Here is a 20658-nt window from a genome sequence, read left to right on the forward strand (position 1 = left end):
TCCTATTAAAATATTTGTTTATTAACACTTCGTTGCGCCAAATAAAAGAAAAAAAATGAACATAATTTAATGAAAAGCAACTGGCGGCCTCGCTTTCGAGCGATTTCTTCCAGGCAACCACTATATAAAATATATCACAAAACAAATAGAGAAACCTGCTATCATTTGTTATCCTTACTTTTTTTCAGGTCGTCTTATTTATACATTGTATATTATGAGTGACAGCTACTTGGGATTGGATCAACAGTATGATCTTCAATTTGAAATTATTGATCCCTTACCCCCTGAAACTGTGGAAAAAGTATATGAACCTGAAAAAGTTATAATTGAGTAAAACTCAAAATAAATTCTTTATAATCTTGTTGGAAATTGTTTTAATTAAATATTCCTTTTTATAATTTTAGGAAACTCTTATTTGTCAATGCTAGTTTAGCTAATAATTATTCTTTCATATTTAAATAGATATATCACACAAAAATTGTTAATACCATTACAAATATTATTAACAAAAAAGTAATGCTGCTTACAATAAAAAACAATTTTTTTAATATAATGTATTGTAGATGAAATATGAAAATATGATGGAAAATGAAACCTTATTAATTGAACCATGGCTTGCACTGTAAAGTATTTCTGATCCCGGATGCAACTGCATGCTGTTATTACATATACTGCATAATTTAACACCAGAACTGGATATAGCTATGGTATATCTTTATAACGTTATCCTTTATAACAATAAACTCCCTGTAACATTGAAGTGAGCACAAATTGGTTGGTTCACACTCTTCATAGTGATACACCATGTGAAATGTGTTCATATTTGTAAAGAAGTAATTATTTATTATCAGTATTATTGTTTACACTGTATACTATATGACATACGATAATTATTTTTAAGCATACATAATGTAAATAGATTAAAAACATATAATTTAAGGCCGCTGGGATACTCGAGATGAGAACTAAAAACACATGGTACAAAAACTATCATAAGACAGTACAATGCAATGGTATTAACATTTTTACATTTAAACATACATAAAAACTAAATTTAAACACACTTAAATTTGAAAATAACTATCAATTTCAACATTACATAATATAAAGGATATTTAAACCATTATAGTTTTTAGTATATCACAAAATATTTTAATATCTATATTTAAATCACCAAAAATTACATCCAATCCTTTTAATCAGTCAAGTGTATCACTATCACACCTCAAATAAATAATTCTAAAATTATGTAATAGTTAAAATTCTATATCTCTATTAATTAGTTGATAATAAAGCAAAACCATAAATTCTTTAATTTGGTGATAGACATTGATATTTTGAAAGATGAAAATGTATGGATTTTTAATCCTATTAAATCTTATACTTCTGATTGACACCATTAATAATGAAGCACTAAAGAAATAGTCAACCAATCAAGATTAACACTCAAACAATGTCAAATATTGTTTGAGTGTCACTTTTATGCTATTTACGCTTGTGGTCATATTCAACAGCCCTAGCCTCAGAAATAAGCTGTCTTTCTCTGGTCAAAATACCATCTAGTTGTTCAGAAAATGCATCAAATGAGAATTTACTTTCAAACCTCTTCCTGCCTGCTTCGCCTAATCTTACTCCTAGTTCAGGATTTAGAACTAGTTTTGCCATTGCTTCAGCAAAGTCAACACTGGTAGGAGGACATAGAAATCCAGTTACATCATTTACAACTGTCTCTGTAGGACCCCCACTATTCACTGCAATAACTGGCTTACTGTAATACATTGCTTCTAGAGGCACAATACCAAAGTGCTCATTGGATGGAGTGTATATTAATGTATGACAATGGTATAGCAGAGATACCTTATCAATGTCCTTGGGTGATTTCAGTAATATTACCTTATCATCAATATCCAGTTCACTAGCCAAATCAGTCAGTTCAATAAAATGTTCCATATTCTCCAAGTTTATTGGATCAAAACCGCCAGCCATTATTAAATGCACTCTATACCAATCCTCTTCACATAACATATGTCTTAGTTGTTCAAAGGCTCGCAAAGCTAATTGAAGATGCTTTTTCCTTTCATATCTGTTTATGGATAGAAATAAAAATTTATCTGTTCCAACAGGTACTACTTCCTTGAGACTCTTAGGAGTAGTATTCTTAAAGAACTCCATATTTATAGATGGGTAACAAATGTCAGGGACATCCTTTATTTTTTTAAATGCATCTTTGTATACTCTTGCAGTATATTTACTGTTAACTAAAACTTTGTCTGCTTGTGCAGTTGTTAGTTCTTCAAGCCAATTCAAGGGAGCTCTATATAGATCTTTTAGAAAACCATGCTCTGTGCTTAAGAGCTTATCAGGGTGATGACAATAGAAGACAACTCTGAATGGGCCCCTTGCAAATTTTAAAAATGGAATACATAATGATATGAGATCACAGAATATAAGGGTTGGTTCTTCGACTGGGATAACGTACCAAGCAAGATAAATTGCAGCGTAGACCATACGCAGATACGCGAGAGCCGCCTTAAATCTTCCTAAGAAAGAACGCGGAATCCAATCTCCAACAACAGTAACGGGAAATGTCCCATTCCTCGTCTCGGCGAAACAATGAGAAGGGTCGTGGTGGTTGGTAAAAAATGAGACTTCGTGGCCTCTACTTTTGAAAGCTAAAGCCGCATCTAATACAAGTCTTTCTGCCCCACCTATACCAAGATCCGGATGAAGGAATATTATTTTCACCATATTTATAAGAGTAATTAAACAGCTTTATTATAAACAGGAATCATTAATATTTTTACATCTGAGTTTTAAACCCTTAATTATATTAACATAACATAAACTGAGCAGTGTTACCAACTCCTACAGCATGTTCCGCCTAGGACCAACTTTAGATAATCCTAAATAAATAAATATCGACTATAAACGGAATCCCCTATACACATTTATTAAGTACATTCGGTGGTTAAAATTTAGAAATCAATAGCTCGATTATGGGGTCTGGGGCGAGGGGGAACGGTGTGTATAGCTCATTACTGACACACAAGAAAATCATGTTTTATTTAATATTGTAATCTCTATGATTCAGACTGAAGGACTCTGTATCCACGGTTATGAAATAAATTTAAAATAAAGCAAAACCATGTAAATTGTAAATATATTCCTACAGACTGAGACAAGAGTATAAATACAGGCCTCAGACGACTGAATTTTAAAAAGTGCGCACGCGCTCTCTTTCTGCTGCCCTCTCATTGGTCGCTTCGCGCCTTAGGTGGACATCGGTTTTGAAGGCTGCAAATGTAGCCACCTAACGGTGCCAAACGGTTATCTGTCGGTTAACACCTTGTGCTGGAACGTTTTGTCCGCGCCTTGAAAAAGGCACGTAACAGCCCCCGCTTCCTCCAAGTGTTGTTCGTAAGCCTCGTAGGCACGAATTAGGGAGTACTACTCTCTTGCAACCTGCTAACAAGGTCCTCCGGTGCGTCCCGCCCCATCTGATATGCTCACTAGTGGCCATATTCAATTGACTCCTTGAAAACTGCACCTTCCCGGCGTAGTGAAGAGGCCATTGTTATTGGTATTCACAAGCCAGGCAAGCCCCGTAAAAATCCGAACAGTTACCGGGCTAGGCCCTGTCAGCCTTCTCAACACGCTGAGCAAGCTGCACGAGAAGGTTGTGAGAAAGTGCCTCTTAGACTTTGCCCTAGAAAAGGGGCTCGTCCACTCGTGCGTCCATCGGATCACGGAGCACATCCTTTCCGGGATGAACAGGTCCCTGAAACCGAGAGCTACGGGTGCGCTCTTCTTCGAAATAGCGAAGGAATTCGACAAGGTATGGCACAACGGCTTGGTTTACAAGCTCTACCACTGTAACTACCTCTTTAAGTGCCACTAAGACTTGTGCGTATCGTACACGACTTCTTGTCCGACCATTCAATGCGCTATCGCGTAGAAGTAACGTTATCGTCTCCTCGACCAATCAGGGCCGGTGTCGCTCAAGGCTCGGTGCTCACGGCCCTTCTCTTCGCGCTGTATACCGGCGACATCCCTAGGGCTCCGAATGTGGAGCTAGCCCTCTATACCACTCAAAAAGACAGAGGTGTCATCGTGGACAAACTCCAGACCTCAACCACGTCGCTAAGCGAATGGTTTCGGAAATGGGGCTTCCAATTAAATCCCGAGAAAAGCGGCGCAGTTCTCTTTGCCACGGTCAACCCCGGTGCTAACGCTAATACTCGGGAAAATTTTTTCCTCAAAAAAAAAAGGTCACCCTCCAAGCAATTCCTTTATATCAAATATAGATATATATATAGCAAAATGGTTGTCAACTCTACAAATATATTATTATTTTATTTTTCATCTTCAATTTTTTCTTAAAATTAAAGTAATAATATAAATTACAATACAGGATAAGCATAATCTAAATGAAAGACTTAAAAAAATGTTAAATTATAATTAATGTATCTTATAAAATGTTAAAAAAGGAAATTAAAGCTCATCCTTTCTTTCAATTTTTACTAGATCAACATGGAATGTAAGTGTTGCTGATTTCGGAATTTTTGGTGGAGCACCAGCTTCTCCATAGGCAAGCTCTGGTGGAATTACTAGTTTGCGTTGTTCTCCCTCACACATGCCTATCAATCCCTGATCCCATCCTTTAATGACTTGTCCAGCACCCAGTGTAAATGTTAGAGGATTTCCTCTTGGTATTGAACTATCAAATTCTGTTCCATCGTCAAGGGTACCCTGAAAACAAATACAATTATTAAGCCAAGAGGGATGAGGATTAGGCAAAAACACTTACTCCTTATTTTGCTTGAGAAATAAAAAATAACAAAATACTTCTAACCGTGTAATGCATGTGCAGTAGATCTCCTTTTTTACTTTTCGTAGGACATTCGGTAGGTCGCTTTTTAACACCAATTTGTAATTTTTTAGGGCTACTAGCAATGACAACATGTTCAATAAAACCCATAAAAATTACAAAGAAAAGTAATATTTTGCATACACGAAGTATAACAGTATTCATATCGCAATTCTGGTAGAAACAACAGTTAGTGTTAAACTAAACTTAGTTTAAATAGGTAAGATCGTAAACAGTGAACAGTATTATAAACTTTAAAATCAACAAATCAACTTTCATCCATCCGACATCGACTTAATCAAAGATAATTAATGTGCTTAATTCGCGTCAACTATCAAGTGTCAACTGTCAACTGCGGTCGTAGATAGAGTATAGAACCATAGTCCGTCTACGACTGCGGTCACCGCACCGCAGACCGCAGTGCGGTGAGCGGTCAGCGATGCATCATGCATGTCTGTCATTTCATTCTGCATTTATTCGTTATGTTCCCATGTGTTCTGTGTTTACTCCCGGGTTTCCACAGTTTTTTTTTTAAATTTAAATATTCAGATTAGATTTAATATAGTTTTTATTAATAAAAATATTTCTTCTTTACAACGTCCATCGAACACAACAGAAAAGATTAAAGACACTTTCGGTTTGTTTAGTTGATCGCAAGATTACAATATTATATAGGCACTGACTACTTTGAACTACTGAGTTAGTTTCATTATGTGCCTATCAAAAAATATAATAAGTGTCTTTCCGCACAAAAATAAGTAGTTTAATTTAGGATATTTCTTTCTTAGGTGTAAATGATCTTATTTTGTTTTTAATTTCTATATATGTATATTTCATTATTTGTTTAACTGATCCCACACAAACCCACAATAAGCGGACATCCAGCAAGGTGATAAGAGCACACACGATACCCGACAGTCGACACCGTCCGGCGTCCACACTCTCGTACTCGCGCCGTCCCTAGCGTTTCCAATCACCAATGTTCAAATGACATATATAAAGTGTAGTCTGTACTCTGTAGACATTTAAATATATTTCAATTTTTCTATACTATACGGTATACCTTGCATTTGCATTCAAAATAAATATTAATAACAATTGTTATTGCTTTGTAATTTGTATGGCTTTTATTAGCTTGTGTTTGCACTATATGAATAACCTAATAATATATAGTTAAAGGTTAAATATGGCAGAAGTAAAGTTCAAAAAATTCCTTTTAAATAGAGTTACTATCTCAACAAGCGTAACTGATTATTTGGAAACCTGTTTATCAACAGATGATGATGTTTGTAAATACAGTTTTCATAAAATTATGGTAGATATAATTTTATTTATTATATTACACGTTTACAGTGTTAAACTACACATTAAGTAATACAAATAAAATATATTTTTAATATTATCATTGTAGCTACACAATTGGACTGATGATGAGGTGAATCTGTACGAAGCTTTAAGTGGTTTCTTTTCTGTTACATTTATCCCCGTTAACTTTGTAACACAGAATGGAATCACAACATTTTACACTAGCAGTTTAAGTTTTGTATTAAAAATTATAAAGGTGGACTTCCTATTTCCATATGTGAGAAACATGTGTAGTATAGACATACTTTTAAATGACAAATCATCAATGGAATTGTTTGACTACCAAGTGTCTCTAGAAGATATAGTAAGAAATATTGTTAATTCAAGATTTGGGCTTAATTTTGAGCTTAATTTATCTAACTTCTGTAATGATAAAGGTAGGAATCCCCATTTGTTCTGGTCATTTTCAGTAATTACTTAACTATATAATCTTCAATTAATTACAAAATTTTTGTTTTTTTTAAGTGATAAGAAGAAAAAGATCAGATTGAGACTTATAGTTTGCTTATGAATTTTTAGTTACTGTTGTTTTTACAATTAGATTCTCTATGATAATATTTTAGACACAGCTGTTAAAAGCATAATCATTTATTTAAGCTCAATATATATAGATAATTTTGATTGTGTGTTAATGAATATATAGATTTTTTTAATATTATTTGTATTTGATTATACCATTTCTTTTTCAGAGTTTGTGGATAAGAAAATTGATTTTTATAAACTTTCATTGCTGTCACAATTCAAGATTCTTATGCTAAGAATAGGAAAGGAAACAAAATATTTAAATTTGAGTCACAATAATTTAAGGTAAGGTAATAGTAATGTGAAAGCACACTAACTGCAATATTTTCCTCTGAAATTTTATTTTTAAATTTGTAATACTAAATTACTCCTAACCTAACACACAATTTCGTCATAAACTTTTTTCAGTATTCAGAATCTATTTACAATAAATTGTCTAACTTATAGCTTTTTATTCTAAAACAATAATAAATGTGCCTTGTGTATTTCCAGCCAGGTGCCCCTAGAAATTCTTAACTTTTTCATTAAAGGAGATCTTGTTGGTGTTGATTTAAGTTATAACCAAGTAAGTCTATTTATCTTTATTTTATTTTATTTAAAATACAAGGCTAAAACAATTTTTGTTAAGAGTTAGTGCCTAAAAGGTGTGCTTTTGGGTTAGTGGATGGGTTGCCTTTAGGTTTCTTTTCTCATCTTTGAAGAAGTTGGTTTGATTAGACATTCATTAATTTATTTACTATATTTTTGCATTTATTTTATATTTTTTATTACCAACTTGCCCATTTGGTGCAGTGAGCGAGTCATATCATCAAAAAAACCTCTTGGCCATTTAACCTCTATTAAAATAATAAGTATGTATTGTAAACTGATTTTATAATGAATATCAAAGTTACTACTTTTAGTTAGTACTATTATCCCAGAAATCATATTCATTAGTTCTATATACTTTTTAGTAAAATGCATTTTTAATTTACTATCTAAGCCGTAAAGGTGAGTTACAATATTATTTGTACTTTCTTGTAGATCCCTTCGCTGGTAGAACTGCAAAGAGTTACCAGTAAAATAGAAAAACTTTGGGTGGAAGGAAACCCCTTGTGTACGGAATTAGATGTATCAAGCTATATTAGGAAGATATCTATGAAATTCCCTAGGTTAATTGAATTGGTAAAAAATATGATTTTATTATGATTTAATTTAAAAGAAAATATTTTACAAATTATACTACACTAACACTTTAACTAGCTACATCCATTTGTAATCCTTTGATAGTATGTGTAACATTGTTAACTTTCACTTAAATTTAATTGAAAGGAACTTAAAAAAAATTAGACTCAGTCATTCTTATTCCAACTTAACAATCTATCCAATATAGTCTTAGGTAAGGAACCATAAGAATTGATAAATTGGTTAGCAAGGGAAACAATTAAAGGATTGATTTTACGATAAAACCATAGAATTACCAACACAATCTGGATTATAAGTTGCCAGTGAATGTTTTCAGGATGGTATCAGAATTAACAATCATGGAATAATGATGCCATTCTTCAAAACATTCATCAGAACTACGAAACTGAAAACAAATATGGTGGTCGAAAAATTTGTTTGTCTCTACTTCTCACACTATGACTCTAATTTGCGGTCAAATCTTGCTAACTTTTATGACGAAGGTGCTCTATTCACAATTAATTGCCATTTTCCAGGTAATATTATTTTTTTGCGCCTTAAATGTCTATGATAGATAACTGAGTGCACCAATTACCAATTTTTTTTTATAGGATCAGATATAACCAACAGTAAAGGTACATATATACAAGGGCGGGAAAATATCGTGTCTATGCTCAGTTCGCTGCCTCCCACAGTCCACGATCGAAGTACGTTTACCGTCGATGTACTAAGCCATAGTGTAAGTTGACACTTATCCTACTTTCATAACTATTGCTTATCTAGTTAGAGTAAAGATAAGTCAATAAAATCATGCTTTAACTTAAATGAAGATTTTTGGTATTTTATTTGTGGTGTCACCTATGCTTGGTACAGTTAATGCGAGTATATGTTATTTTGTGGTTTTCATAGATTAATTAACAATATCGTCTCCTGTTCAACGGACACACGACATGGTCCGTCTTTCTGTTTGAATTTGGAAGTCGTAAATAAAATCATAAGCTTATTTTAACTACATTTTGTTCTAGAGAAATAATCTGAATCTGGTAATGGAAGGAGTATATAAAGAGAAGCTTGCTGATGTTGAAAGAATTATGTTTTTCCGAAGAACATTTATGATTGACATATATACCAAGGATACGACAGCAACACATTTTATTAGTAGAGAAATATTTACTTATACACTTGCAACTAAGGAGATGGCTGACAACAGTTTTAAGGTGGAGAAAGAAAATAAAATAATGTTACTACTGCTTTAAAGTTGGTGTACATAGCTTTGTACAATATACAATATGTTATTGATATATGTCTTGCAATTTCAGTTTGCAACATAGCTTTTTTGTTTATGTATTTTTTTTATAGAACAGGGGGCAAACGGGCAGGAGGCTCACCTGATGTTAAGCGATACCGCTACCCATGGACACTCTCAATGCCAGAGGGCTCGCGAGTGCCTTGCCGGCCTTTTAAGAATTGGTACGCTCTTTTCTTGAATGACCCTAAGTCGAATTGGTTCGGAAATACTTCAATCGGCAGCTGATTCCACAAAGTTTCGTATATATTATGTATGTTAAAATATATACGAAGATTCATTCAGAACCATTACCACCACATGTAAAAATATATAATTAAAAAGGAAATAAAATATTCTGCAGACACCGGTAAGGAACGAAAATCAGCTGACTCTAATCGACCCGGAACCAGAGGAGCGTGAAGTTGTGTGTCGAGTGTTCACACATTACACGCAATTAAAGAGAGACGAGGTCGAGAGGTAAATTCAAGAATTGCTATTTCCAATAAATCTCACTTTACCTCTGATACAAAATTTTGGTTTCTAAGCCAGAGGTCCACGGGGCTCACGTACCCGTTTTCAAATGCAATTATCCTGTATACCTTCTCCATTTTTATGTAACGGTAATATGTGATTACCTTTGCTAGTTTTACAATTTTAACGCGTGTGCGTGGAACCTTTACGAGCGATTGAAATAAAACTTTTTTGGCGTTGACGGCATTTATCACACAAATGCATAAATATTATCTTAAATAATTTAAGAATTTTATTTTATTTAAATTGAATTATATTTATAATTCATGTGCTTTACAAAGATTATTCAAATACGAAGATCTAAAGTAAAAAGATTTAATTTAAAAATTACAAGAATTAGATCAGCACATGTCAATATACCATTGTTATTGAATATTATAGAATGTCGCAATCGTCAGATAATTAATTATTAATTTACTAATTTAAAAGTAATAGGTAAAACAATAAGTATATTTAGAGATTTTCAAAAAAACTTTACAATTTTTTTTTTTAAACAGCCCGTTCTGAGCTGTAAAGGCCCTCAAGGTCATCAGCAAGATTCCTTTAAAAAAATAGGCGCGCTTAAAGAATTTCAAAAATTAAGTTGGTAATATCTTGGTGACTCTGACTCTCGCGAGGCGATTTGTCACGAATGTCGATTGTCGCCATATCGGCACGAGTGGTAGCCATGCGCTTCCGCTTTATGTATCATATTAACGCTACATATGCGACAAGATGGACGTGAATGGATTGACTGCGTTAGTTACTTTAGTAGCCTACCAATAATGCGTTTATATCACAGATACAAATTAAGCGTTTATATCACAGGTATAAATATAATTTTTCTTTCTTTTTTTTTTTTTTTTTTTATATTATGGCCCGCACGGTTTGTGCATTGTGGCCCAGGGTCAAAACAGGGAAACGGGTAAAAAAATAAACGTAACGGATGGAACGGAATTAAGGAAAGGAAAATCTATAAAATAAAAGATCAATTCTTATAGAGATAGATATAAAAGGAGTGTAAGAAAAGATATTTACATATATACACATTCATAGGATCTAAATTTTTATATCATTACTTAAGATAAAAGCTGCTAAAAGTTTATATATATGTGGGTCCATTGTTGAAAGTAAACAGGATATGGATGAAGGGAAAGGAATTTGAAGAAAAATGAGACCGTCGATAAGAGCCGACCGTTCGCGCCGAGAACAAACAAAAATGATATGATTCAAATCAGCTTCAGCATATCCACATTCGCACGTAGGGTTGTCAATAATATTAAACTTAGCAAGGTGAGCTGGGGTGCAGACGTGTCCCAGACGCATACGAGACAGTATTGTTGTAACTCTTTTACCGAATCTCAGTCTCCAAAACCAGGGCTTAATGGGTATAGAAGGTTGAATAGCACGATAATGGCGACCTTTTGAACGATCTTGATTCCAGGATTCAGTCCAGGAATTCCGGAGATAAATCCCAGAAAGAGCCATCAAGTCATGCGCATAGTTTCCAAAAATATCCACATCTCCACTATCCACTGCCTCATTGGCAATACGGTCGGCTTTTTCGTTTCCATATATTCCACAGTGACCAGGAATCCATGCAAACGATACGGAATAGTTTTCTTTCAAACATTTCAATAGTAAGTTTCTAATTTCGGAAATGACAGGGAATTGATAATGTGATCCAAATGGGAACCGGGCTAGGGCATTTAAAGAACTAAGTGAATCTGTAAAAATTACAGTTTTTTGAAGTTTCAGTAGAAGGATGTATTCTAAAGCTTTGAATAGGCCAATACATTCGCCAGTGAACACGGAGGATTCAGGAGGGAGTTTAGTTTTTTGGACAATATTGTAGTTAGAATGTATTACACCTACACCTACACATCCATCACTGGAATGTTTAGATGCATCTGTAAATATTCGATGCCATTGTGGCCACTTAGTGTCAACAATATAATTAAATGTTAACTTTTGGTTTTTCTCAATTTTAACAAGACCTATGTTAGTATGTATAACGGGACAGATTATAAGGGAATTGTAACTATATTTAAACAAAGGATTGGAAGTCGCTTGGTGAGTAGGAGCCTTAAGAGAAGTAAATCTTGTGAAACTTTTAACCAAACATGGTGTGCGTTTGTTTTTCCAAAATTGAGAAGTGTGGATTAAAGATGTCAAGGATGTTAGTTTAGATGTAAGGATATGGTTACTAAATTGCATACAGCGGAATAGGAATTTATCAGATAGAAATTGTCGGCGTAAGTTTAATGGTGGCTCTACACATTCGGTTCTCATACAGTTGATTGGGGTTGACTTCATAGCTCCTAAGACTATTCTCATTGCTTTTGCTTGAATACTATCCAATTTTTTGAAAGCAGAAACATTTCCTGGTTCCAACAGGAAAGTACCGTAATCCATTACACTTCTGATTATGGCGTTGTAAATCAGTTTTAAGGAGTGTGAATGCGCTCCCCACCAAATGCCCGATAAACATCTAAGAATATTTAAATTTCGTTCACATCTCGCTGTTACATACTCACAGTGGGATACACCGGTGAGCTTAGAATCTAGAACTACCCCCAAGAATTTGATATTATTAGTCGAGGGAATCAAAACATTATCAAACTTTACCTGGACCGGGGGAGGCTTACGCATTCTGGAAAACAACACAACCCTGCTCTTGGATACAGATATGTCTAGACCATTCGAAGTCAGCCATGAGTTTAAAAATGAAAGGGAAGATGTTAGAGTTTGACAATTATTTTCAATTGATTTGCCCGATTTGTATATAAGAAGATCGTCTGCATATTGTAGTACGTTTGTTGATGCCTGCAATGATGTTTCTAAATCATACGTATAGATGTTATAGAGCAAAGGACTGAGTACAGAACCCTGTGGTAATCCTTTCCATACGGTCCGAGATAGTTTGACATCTTCAATAAATAAATTTATGTATCTTTCACTGAGCATATCTATAACAAAGTTTGTTAGAATTGGTGGTACGTTTAAGCATAGCAGTTTTTCCCTGAGAACCGATATAAGAACATTGTCATAAGCTGAGCTTATATCTAAGAAAGTAGCTACTACTGACTCATTGTTTGAAAATGCTAATCTTAAGTCTGTAGTGAATATTGCTAAGCTATCCATTGTGCTTCTACTTTTTCTAAAACCGAATTGGGTCGTTGCTAATAGATTTTTATTCTCTAAAAACCATTCTAAACGGATTTTTACTAGGTGTTCTGCTATTTTCATTAAAACAGAAGAAAGGACAATGGGTCTGTAAGAAGAAGGATCATCGGTTGGCTTATTCTCTTTTAAAATAGGTATAATTGATTGAGTGATCCAAGACTTGGGAATGCACCCAGAAATCATAATAGAATTTATAATATTTAAGTACAGCATCAGCATTCGGTCCGAAAGATTTTTCAAAAAAGAATATGAAATCCCATCTTCTCCTGGAGTAGAGTCTTTTACCTTATTAAGCACACCTTTAAGTTCGATCAAAGAAAACGGAGCGTTTATTCCACTTAGGTCATCAAAAATGTAAGCAGGAATAGTTAATGGAGGAAATCTCTGTTCCGGTACAGAAGGGGGAGCAAGATGATCCATAAACTGATCAGCTAGAGTTATCGGTAATTTAGAAGAAGGGGAATTATTATATGCAGATCTAAATCTACGAATATTACGCCAGACCTCTGACGGGCTGACATCTGGACTAATGGATGCACAAAATGATTGCCAACCATCGTATTTCTTTTTCTTAAACAATTTTTTAGTTCTACGGGCAGATTCTAAATATAACTCGAAATTTTCTTCTGACATATCCTCGCAGTATTTTTTTTCGGCCTGTTTTCTTTCTTTTATTGCAGCTGTGCATTCATGATCCCACCAGGGAGGTGAAGGAATTTGCGATCGGACCTTAGTTTTAGTGCAAAAAGATTCATCGGCAGCTTCAATCAAAACCTGAGAAAGAATTTCTGCGGAGATCTGGCTACCTTCTTGAGAATAAGTATTAGTTTTCTGCTCTACTATTTGGTTGAATAATTTCCAATCTGCGTTGTTTAATCTGTATTTAAAACGAGGAGAGCGATTGGTTTTGATAGGTTTGTATGAAGGAAAAGTAATTACAAGTGGAAAGTGGTCACTACCATACGAAGATGCTAGAGGGTGCCAGTCCAAAGTTGAAGCTAAATCAGGTGAACATAAAGATAGATCAGGCGCACTTGCACCTTCGCTTGGACCAGTAACACGAGTTGGCAGCCCAGTGTTTAAAATACATATACCATGAGAATCTATAATATCTAATAATTGATCTCCATAATAGTTGGAAGAAGTGCTTCCCCAAGATTGATGTTGGCAATTAAAATCACCTAGGACTAAGAAAGGCCTTGGGAGGATGGAGAACAGTTGATTAAGATGAGAAAAAATATTTACATTAGGACGAGAAAAATAAATAGATACTATACAAATTTTATTTACAATAGCAGCAATGACTGACAAGTCATCACCGAATGAGGGAAGTGGAAATAAGGAATAGGGGAGATTATTTTTAATGACTATGGCAACACCGCCATAGCCGTCAGTCAGGTCTGTCCTGTCGGAGAATAACATAACCTGGAATTCGAAATGTCAATTTCGGGCGAAGCCATGTTTCCGACAGAGTTGAGACAAAAGGTTCAAATTTATTATGCAAATAGATTAAATCGTTTTTATTGCAGATTGCGCTTCTGCAATTCCACTGGATTATTTGTTCGCGTTCTGGACGCATAAGTGGATTTTAATTGAGTTAAGGAAGCAAGTGTTGGGCGGCGTTGTTCGGTTACATTGTTGTCAGAGTTAGAAATGGATTTTATTTCAGTCAAAAGTTGGATAACATCAGAGATTGAGAACATTGTTTCATTATTGTTGACGTTACTGTTTATTAAAGCGACCCCGTTAGGAGAAGCTGGAGCATCATAGTCCTTTATTAAACTGAAGTGTTCTGTTTTGTTATACCCCAGTCGTTTTAGTTTGGGGGTTGTTGGTTTAACAAATATGTTTTTCTTATAAGATCTACTATACGACGGAATCGAGGAAGAGGAAGGCGATACAAATGGCACAGGAGAATTAGGAGAATTATGCATGTTTGAAAACTTTACTATTTCAGCAAAAGATTTTGAGACAGGATCATACACTTTGTTTGCTTCTGCGTAAGATACACATTTCTGAGCCATATATAATTTAATTTTAGTCTGTCGTTCATATTCTGGACATTTCCTATTTGTAGCAAAGTGTAGACCTGAACACAGACAGCAAGATGCTGCATCATCTTGTATGTTGCATGTGTCCCCAGTATGGCCTTGGCCACACTTGTAACATCGGGGTCGAGAGTTACAATTGGACTTAGTATGACCAAATCGGCAACAAGAATAACACTGAATAGTGGGGTATGAATAAAGTTCCACCGGTAGGGCATTGTAGCATACAAACACATGTTTTGGTAGAGCTTGGCCATCAAAAGTTATAACAACAGTCTGTGATGGCTTCCACTCAGGTGGGGAGCTGTTACGCACTTTATAATTTAGGCGTCTAATTTTTATTATTCCTCCGCTGCCTACAGGTAAAGAGATATTGTCTAATATATCTTCAGGAGACCATTCTGCGGGAACACCCCGCACAAGCCCCATTCGAGTCACATTAAATGAAGGAATAAAAGCTTTAAAATTATTAATTGTCAGGCAAGGATTATTAACAAATTCATTTGCAAATTTGTGGTCTGAAAATGATAGGGAAATTCGGTTTCTGCCTATCCTTTTAATGCTACCATTAATAATGTTTTTAAATGAATTTTTCTTTAGGAAATACCCAAATTGGACTGGGTGCAAGGAGGCGATGCCAGTATCTGAAGAAACTTTTTGCACATGAACTACAAATGGCCCTATGTCATAGGCCTCATAAAACGATCGGCCTGTAGGGTTTTTTGGAGACTGAGAACTATCTGATGGGGGGTGTTGTTGGGTATTAACAGTTACACTTGTATTATGTGCTGGGTAACCTTTTTGCTGAAAACTATCTATATCGTTAGCGTTCTTAATCTCAGTACATAATGAGGGAAATTCAATATCCGGTATTTGGCACGAACAATCAGTCTCTTTTTGCTTGTTACGACGCGTCGGGTCAAATCTTTTTTTCCTCTTATTACAATGTTTGCAAATTTTACCTAATCTCATTCTTTTACGGTCACTCCGTTGATCCACATCTGTGTCTACACTGGACTCGTCCAGTTTAGAAAATCTATTTTCTACTATAATATTACACGCAACCTCAGGGGGCGAGCCCCCGATATCCGGGGGCTCGTTCATTTTTTCGCCTGATTCCAGGCCTTGAGGAAAAAGTATAAAAACTTACCAAATGCTGAAGAATATATACACAAATTAAAGAAATAAACAATTAAGTTAAACTACTACATACAATATATACAAATTGATCTTTTATATCAATTAAATTAAATTTATAAATTTTACTAAAAAACAAAACTCCCGCCACGACCAACGTTTCCCGCCTTTTTCTTTTTCTTTCTTGTGTTAACAATTTGTCACCACAATATTCTACAATGTTCTGTCTATTGTTTATGACATTGCAATCTATGTTTGTATCAATTAATGCTTTTGATTTCCAATATGTACATTCGTTTTGAAAGGTATAAAAAGTTTTGAAAACTTGTTAAACTGCGCTCGTTAGCTTTCAGATCCCATATAACTCGTAAAAACTAACTCTTAACTAACTAAACAAATAACACTGTAATTTTTGTACATGTTTGCAGGCGCTTAAAACAACATGATTGGGATATACAAGCCGCTTTGAAACAGTTCTGTGACGATTATAGATTAGCTAGTATACCGCCAGACCAGTTTAGAGGAGAAGATGACTTGTCCGACGTATCGATGGATTCTGACGCAGAGTCATAACGATTTAAAAATTTATAGATTTAATTTAAATGTGATTTTAAATGTTATATTAAAATAATTTGTCTTAATTATTATTTTTATCAAGAAAATTAAAGTATTTGGTTAGATATATAAAGCCCTAGTAATAAAAGCTAACATCTATAAACCTGTTTGGTAAATATTCATCTATTTACGCATGCAAAGATGCAATATTGAATCTCCACAAACGCACCTTACGTAACTAGTTGAACGGGCGGAAGTATTGATGCCCATAACGTTTTATTGCACCGGAAATTCGAAATGATTAAATGTCGAGGAGCCGTATGGCGAGGGCACGGTAATATTATGTATACAGTATTGTAACTGGCCCGTGTCCTTGAAATAAGTACCTACAGCAGCACAGTACGTTAGCATGCGATAGGGCTGTCCACCTACAGCGTTTTATATATGAAATATTAATATGATAACATAAAATACTTCGTGAATTGAATAGAAAGTGTTCAATAAAAATACAAGATTTTTTAGTGGTAGATTTAATTAAAAAATCATGTTTATTTTTATCTATGTTTGATTATAACAAATAATATACCGACATAATTACCTATTATTATTATGTTGTATGTGTATATTATGTTATTAAAGGAATATCTTTTTCTTGGTTATAGATACCTGAAGCTACTTTACAATTTATATGTTTAGTTTTAAATGAAGTTCGGAATATTTCCGGTCGTCACTGCGGCACGTCCGCGACTGTAGCATGCTGAGCGCATGCCGAGATCCGAGCGAGTAGGTATAGCTCGCGCGTCGTCTGTTTGTATGAAGTTACAATACTGTATGCATAATATTACCGTGGCGAGGGGGCCGATGGCTTGCCATGTGTCACTCGTGAACGGGTGCTACTTGTGGTGACTGGTCGTACTTGAATTCGTGTATGCGGTGATATTAGTTGTTTCTACTACGTATTTGCGTGTTGTTTCCACGAGTATGTAAGTGCGTGCTCCTATTTCACCATGCCTCCTACTGATTGAGGACAAATCTTTGTTTTTAATTTATTTTATTGTTCTTTATTACTCAAAATGTCATATTATGGAACATGGTGTAATGGTTGCAGCTCCTTACAAACGTTGTGTAAAAGAAAAAACATGGCGAAAGAGTGGTGGTGAGTTTATTGCCAGAATTGGAATCTCTTCCGTTCTACGCCCTTGATTTGAGAACTGGCAGAAAATGTAAAATTAAGAAGCATGTAGTGTATATATTTTTTTTGACGTCCATAAGTGTACATTAAGTTACCTAAATGAAATGAAATTACTGTATATTATATATAAAATATGAATTGTAAATTTGTGTGTTTATTAGAATTTACAAATTTTTTTCAAACACTTTAACTTTCTTTTGGTTGTTTTTTTGTTTTTGTTTGTTTGTTTGTTTGTCATTGTTATAACAATGCTCTTAAATAATGCGTCTACAGATGGGACCTGAAACAGAACGTCAGAGTTATAGGTATATCGAAATCACGGCAAATATATTTATTTGTGGACAATACTGGGGAAATGGAAATGATCTTGATACTGGCTTATTTTTATTTGTCTTTTGTACCGATGAACATAAAGTATATTTTTATGAAGAATGTTGTTATATGTGCATCGGGTTCTTATGATAAGGAAATATGTCATGAAAAATAAATATATACATCTGCAGGGCACAGGCTTCTTCTAACGAGTAAGAGTGTGAAGAAATATCTTAGTAATAGTCAATATCTTGTTAAAGAACAGGTAAAAGTTTCATGTTTCAAAGTAAATAATAAATTGAAACTGTCTAAGTTGATTTTCTTCTCCCCTCTCGACTTTGAATTCAGGCGAGAAAAATACCTTCATTCTATACGCCCTTAGCTATGATTCACCATATAGTTATTGGAAACTCCTATAAAGAAGTCACAAATAAGTATCGAAGCAAAAATATAAAATAAAGTTAGTGTCGAAATCACTTCGGTTCGGTTTATCGTTTGTGATTTAACATTTGTGATTCTACGAAAGACTAGGCGGTATGGTCGAAAGCAGTGTGACCATTTCAAAAATAGCGAATCTGCCCGATATTGGCAAAAAATCTGCCAAAGCTAACTCCAGAAAATGCCAAAAATATGCCATCATATTATAGCATCTAATGACATTGAAGACGGGTATGAATAAATAAAATACTACTATTTAAAGGAATTCCTTTATTATTCAACTATAAAAGTATCAAAACTTTCTCCGCACTCTTCATTTTCGTAAATTGATTTTGACGACATATTTTTAATCATATTCCTTGTTGGTTTAAAGGAGATACAGTCTCCATGTTCCTTTATACCTTCTTTTGTTGTTATTAACGCGGATACATGTTTATTTTGGAACCTATTCCTTATTTTTGTTTTGTTCAAATTTACTTGGGAGAATATTCCTTCGCAAGAGGCATTTGACAATGGCAAAATTAATAGAGCTTTTGCAAAGTTTGCAATATTAGTATATTTTGGAGCTCCATTTGCATCACGCATTTTCCCAATCGCTCCCCAGAATTTATCCACACTTAAATTTGTACTGGTGCTACTCCCACCAGATTCCAACGAATCGGGTACACTTTTGTCAAATTTAATTTGTCGAAATTCGTCGTCAACTTTTTGAAGATTATTTTCATCTACTATATTGGGAAATTTATTTGCAATGTTTACTGCTGATACAAAATCTTTGTAAACAACATTTTGCGGGTCTAAAAATTGTAAGTCTTTAAAAAGATTAGTCAGTGGCAAACGTGTTATTAACTGATTACAGAGTTCAATAAAAAATGTTTGCATTCTTTGAAGGAAAGATTGAATTCCAGGTTTAAGACTAACATCTGCAGATAGACGACCGATTTCTTTACTAACGTTCACACCTAAATACAAATCTTTTAAAGGTAAAAAGTTGACGTTAGATTTTGGATCTATACAAAGTGGATCTGTGGTTTTCAAATAATTACCTTTCATATAACAACTCAAAAGGCTCATGTACACCTCGGAAATGTCTTTAAATGCTGTGTGGACTGTCGTATAATCTCCTTGAAATATAGTGTTCAGTTTGTTAACTGTTTGCAGTATATAATCCAAAGCACAAAAATAAAGTTTATATATCTTGTCATTCAAACTATTATATAAAAATTCAGCTGAAATATTTTTGTCTTCCAGAAACTGCGATTGAAAAAAAAGTTTGAGGGCATCCCATTGCTCCAAAATTCTTTTAATACATGCATGCAAACATAGCCATCGAATTTCGTAATGTTTTAATATTTTATGCTTTTCAGTGCCAATAAAGTCTTGGAATTCAGAAAATTCCCTTTACCTTTTACTACTATGTGCAAAATATCCATAAACCTCTTGCACTATTTGGTTAATAGCCCTTGGTAAAGAGTTTTTACTGGCGTGAGATACACACAAAGCAGTAGAATGACATACACACTTAATGAATATGCAATGGGGATTTACATATCTTATTTTGGCAATAATACCACCTTGTTCGCCAAACATAACGTTAGTAGTGTCAGCTCCGAAACCAATTGCATCGTTAATGTTAAGGTTAGCATTGATTAACGCCTTGGAAAGTGAATCGAACAAAGCTTGGGCTGATGCTCCTTGCAAGTCCACCAAAGTTAAAAATTTTGTTTTTACCTGAAGATCTTTTTCGGAATAATATTTGGTAACAACTGCAAGCGTTGATGTGGTTGTTACATCTGTGGTCTCATCTATAACAGCTAAGGAAAACATTGGTGTACGAGTTTTAATGTTTTCACATGATTTTAAATCGGCAAGCATCTCTGCTTCTAGCTCTGGCTTTAAAACATTATACGTTACCGCTGCTGCTTTAGTTCTCTTGCAGGAAAAGGACTTGGCAATTTCCGAATCGTGAAAACATTTTGAGATAATTTCACTTAAATGATCCATTAATCGGAACGGTAAATTATGTTCCACTAACATAGCACAGATATTAAGTTCTGCTTTTTTCACTTCCTCT

The 20658-nt window shown here is 34.4% G+C and overlaps 4 protein-coding genes across 6 annotated transcripts in view; 2 read left to right on the top strand and 2 right to left on the bottom strand.

The window, feature by feature from the left end:
- LOC110992445 (activating signal cointegrator 1 complex subunit 3) overlaps nt 1-362 on the top strand; it is a 29825-nt gene extending 29463 nt beyond the window's left edge. For all 3 annotated transcript variants that reach the window (XM_045628599.1, XM_045628597.1, XM_045628598.1), the window contains one exon: nt 189-362. In XM_045628599.1, coding sequence (XP_045484555.1) covers nt 189-334 — 146 coding nt within the window. In that variant the 3' untranslated portion in view covers nt 335-362. The remainder of the gene's footprint in view (nt 1-188) is intronic.
- On the bottom strand, nt 358-2952 carry LOC110992446 (alpha-1,3/1,6-mannosyltransferase ALG2). Its single transcript, XM_022258273.2, has one exon. It carries the CDS (start codon nt 2746-2748, stop codon nt 1486-1488), a length of 1263 nt encoding a protein of 420 aa, XP_022113965.2. The 5' UTR covers nt 2749-2952; the 3' UTR covers nt 358-1485.
- A 1489-nt stretch (nt 2953-4441) lies between these two features.
- Nucleotides 4442-5181, bottom strand: LOC110992416 (peptidyl-prolyl cis-trans isomerase FKBP2). Its single transcript, XM_022258229.2, has 2 exons — nt 4853-5181; nt 4442-4749 (listed from the first exon to the last, which is right to left on the bottom strand). The coding sequence occupies exons 1-2, from the start codon at nt 5030-5032 to the stop codon at nt 4492-4494; spliced, it is 438 nt and encodes a 145-aa protein (XP_022113921.1). The 5' UTR covers nt 5033-5181; the 3' UTR covers nt 4442-4491.
- Nucleotides 5182-5821: 640 nt separating this feature from the next.
- LOC110992414 (nuclear RNA export factor 1) lies at nt 5822-17134 on the top strand. Its single transcript, XM_022258227.2, has 10 exons — nt 5822-6182; nt 6279-6609; nt 6922-7039; nt 7247-7319; nt 7778-7918; nt 8256-8454; nt 8530-8657; nt 8944-9135; nt 9568-9683; nt 16516-17134. The coding sequence occupies exons 1-10, from the start codon at nt 6054-6056 to the stop codon at nt 16658-16660; spliced, it is 1572 nt and encodes a 523-aa protein (XP_022113919.2). The 5' UTR covers nt 5822-6053; the 3' UTR covers nt 16661-17134.
- Nucleotides 17135-20658: the final 3524 nt, after the last annotated feature.

Source organism: Pieris rapae, chromosome 6, assembly GCF_905147795.1.
Source record: "Pieris rapae chromosome 6, ilPieRapa1.1, whole genome shotgun sequence".
Classification (NCBI taxonomy): domain Eukaryota; kingdom Metazoa; phylum Arthropoda; class Insecta; order Lepidoptera; family Pieridae; genus Pieris; species Pieris rapae.

Excerpts from the sequence above, each read along its gene's own strand:
- LOC110992446 (XM_022258273.2), bottom strand. The coding sequence starts at position 2,748 with ATGGTGAAAATAATATTCCTTCATCCGGATCTTGGTATAGGTGGGGCA.
- LOC110992416 (XM_022258229.2), bottom strand. The coding sequence starts at position 5,032 with ATGAATACTGTTATACTTCGTGTATGCAAAATATTACTTTTCTTTGTA. Across the intron at positions 4,750-4,852 it reads TACTGCACATGCATTACACG|GGTACCCTTGACGATGGAAC; the intron begins GTTAGAAGTATT and ends ATTTGTTTTCAG.
- LOC110992414 (XM_022258227.2), top strand. The coding sequence starts at position 6,054 with ATGGCAGAAGTAAAGTTCAAAAAATTCCTTTTAAATAGAGTTACTATC. Across the intron at positions 6,183-6,278 it reads ACAGTTTTCATAAAATTATG|CTACACAATTGGACTGATGA; the intron begins GTAGATATAATT and ends TTATCATTGTAG. Across the intron at positions 7,919-8,255 it reads TCCCTAGGTTAATTGAATTG|GATGGTATCAGAATTAACAA; the intron begins GTAAAAAATATG and ends GAATGTTTTCAG.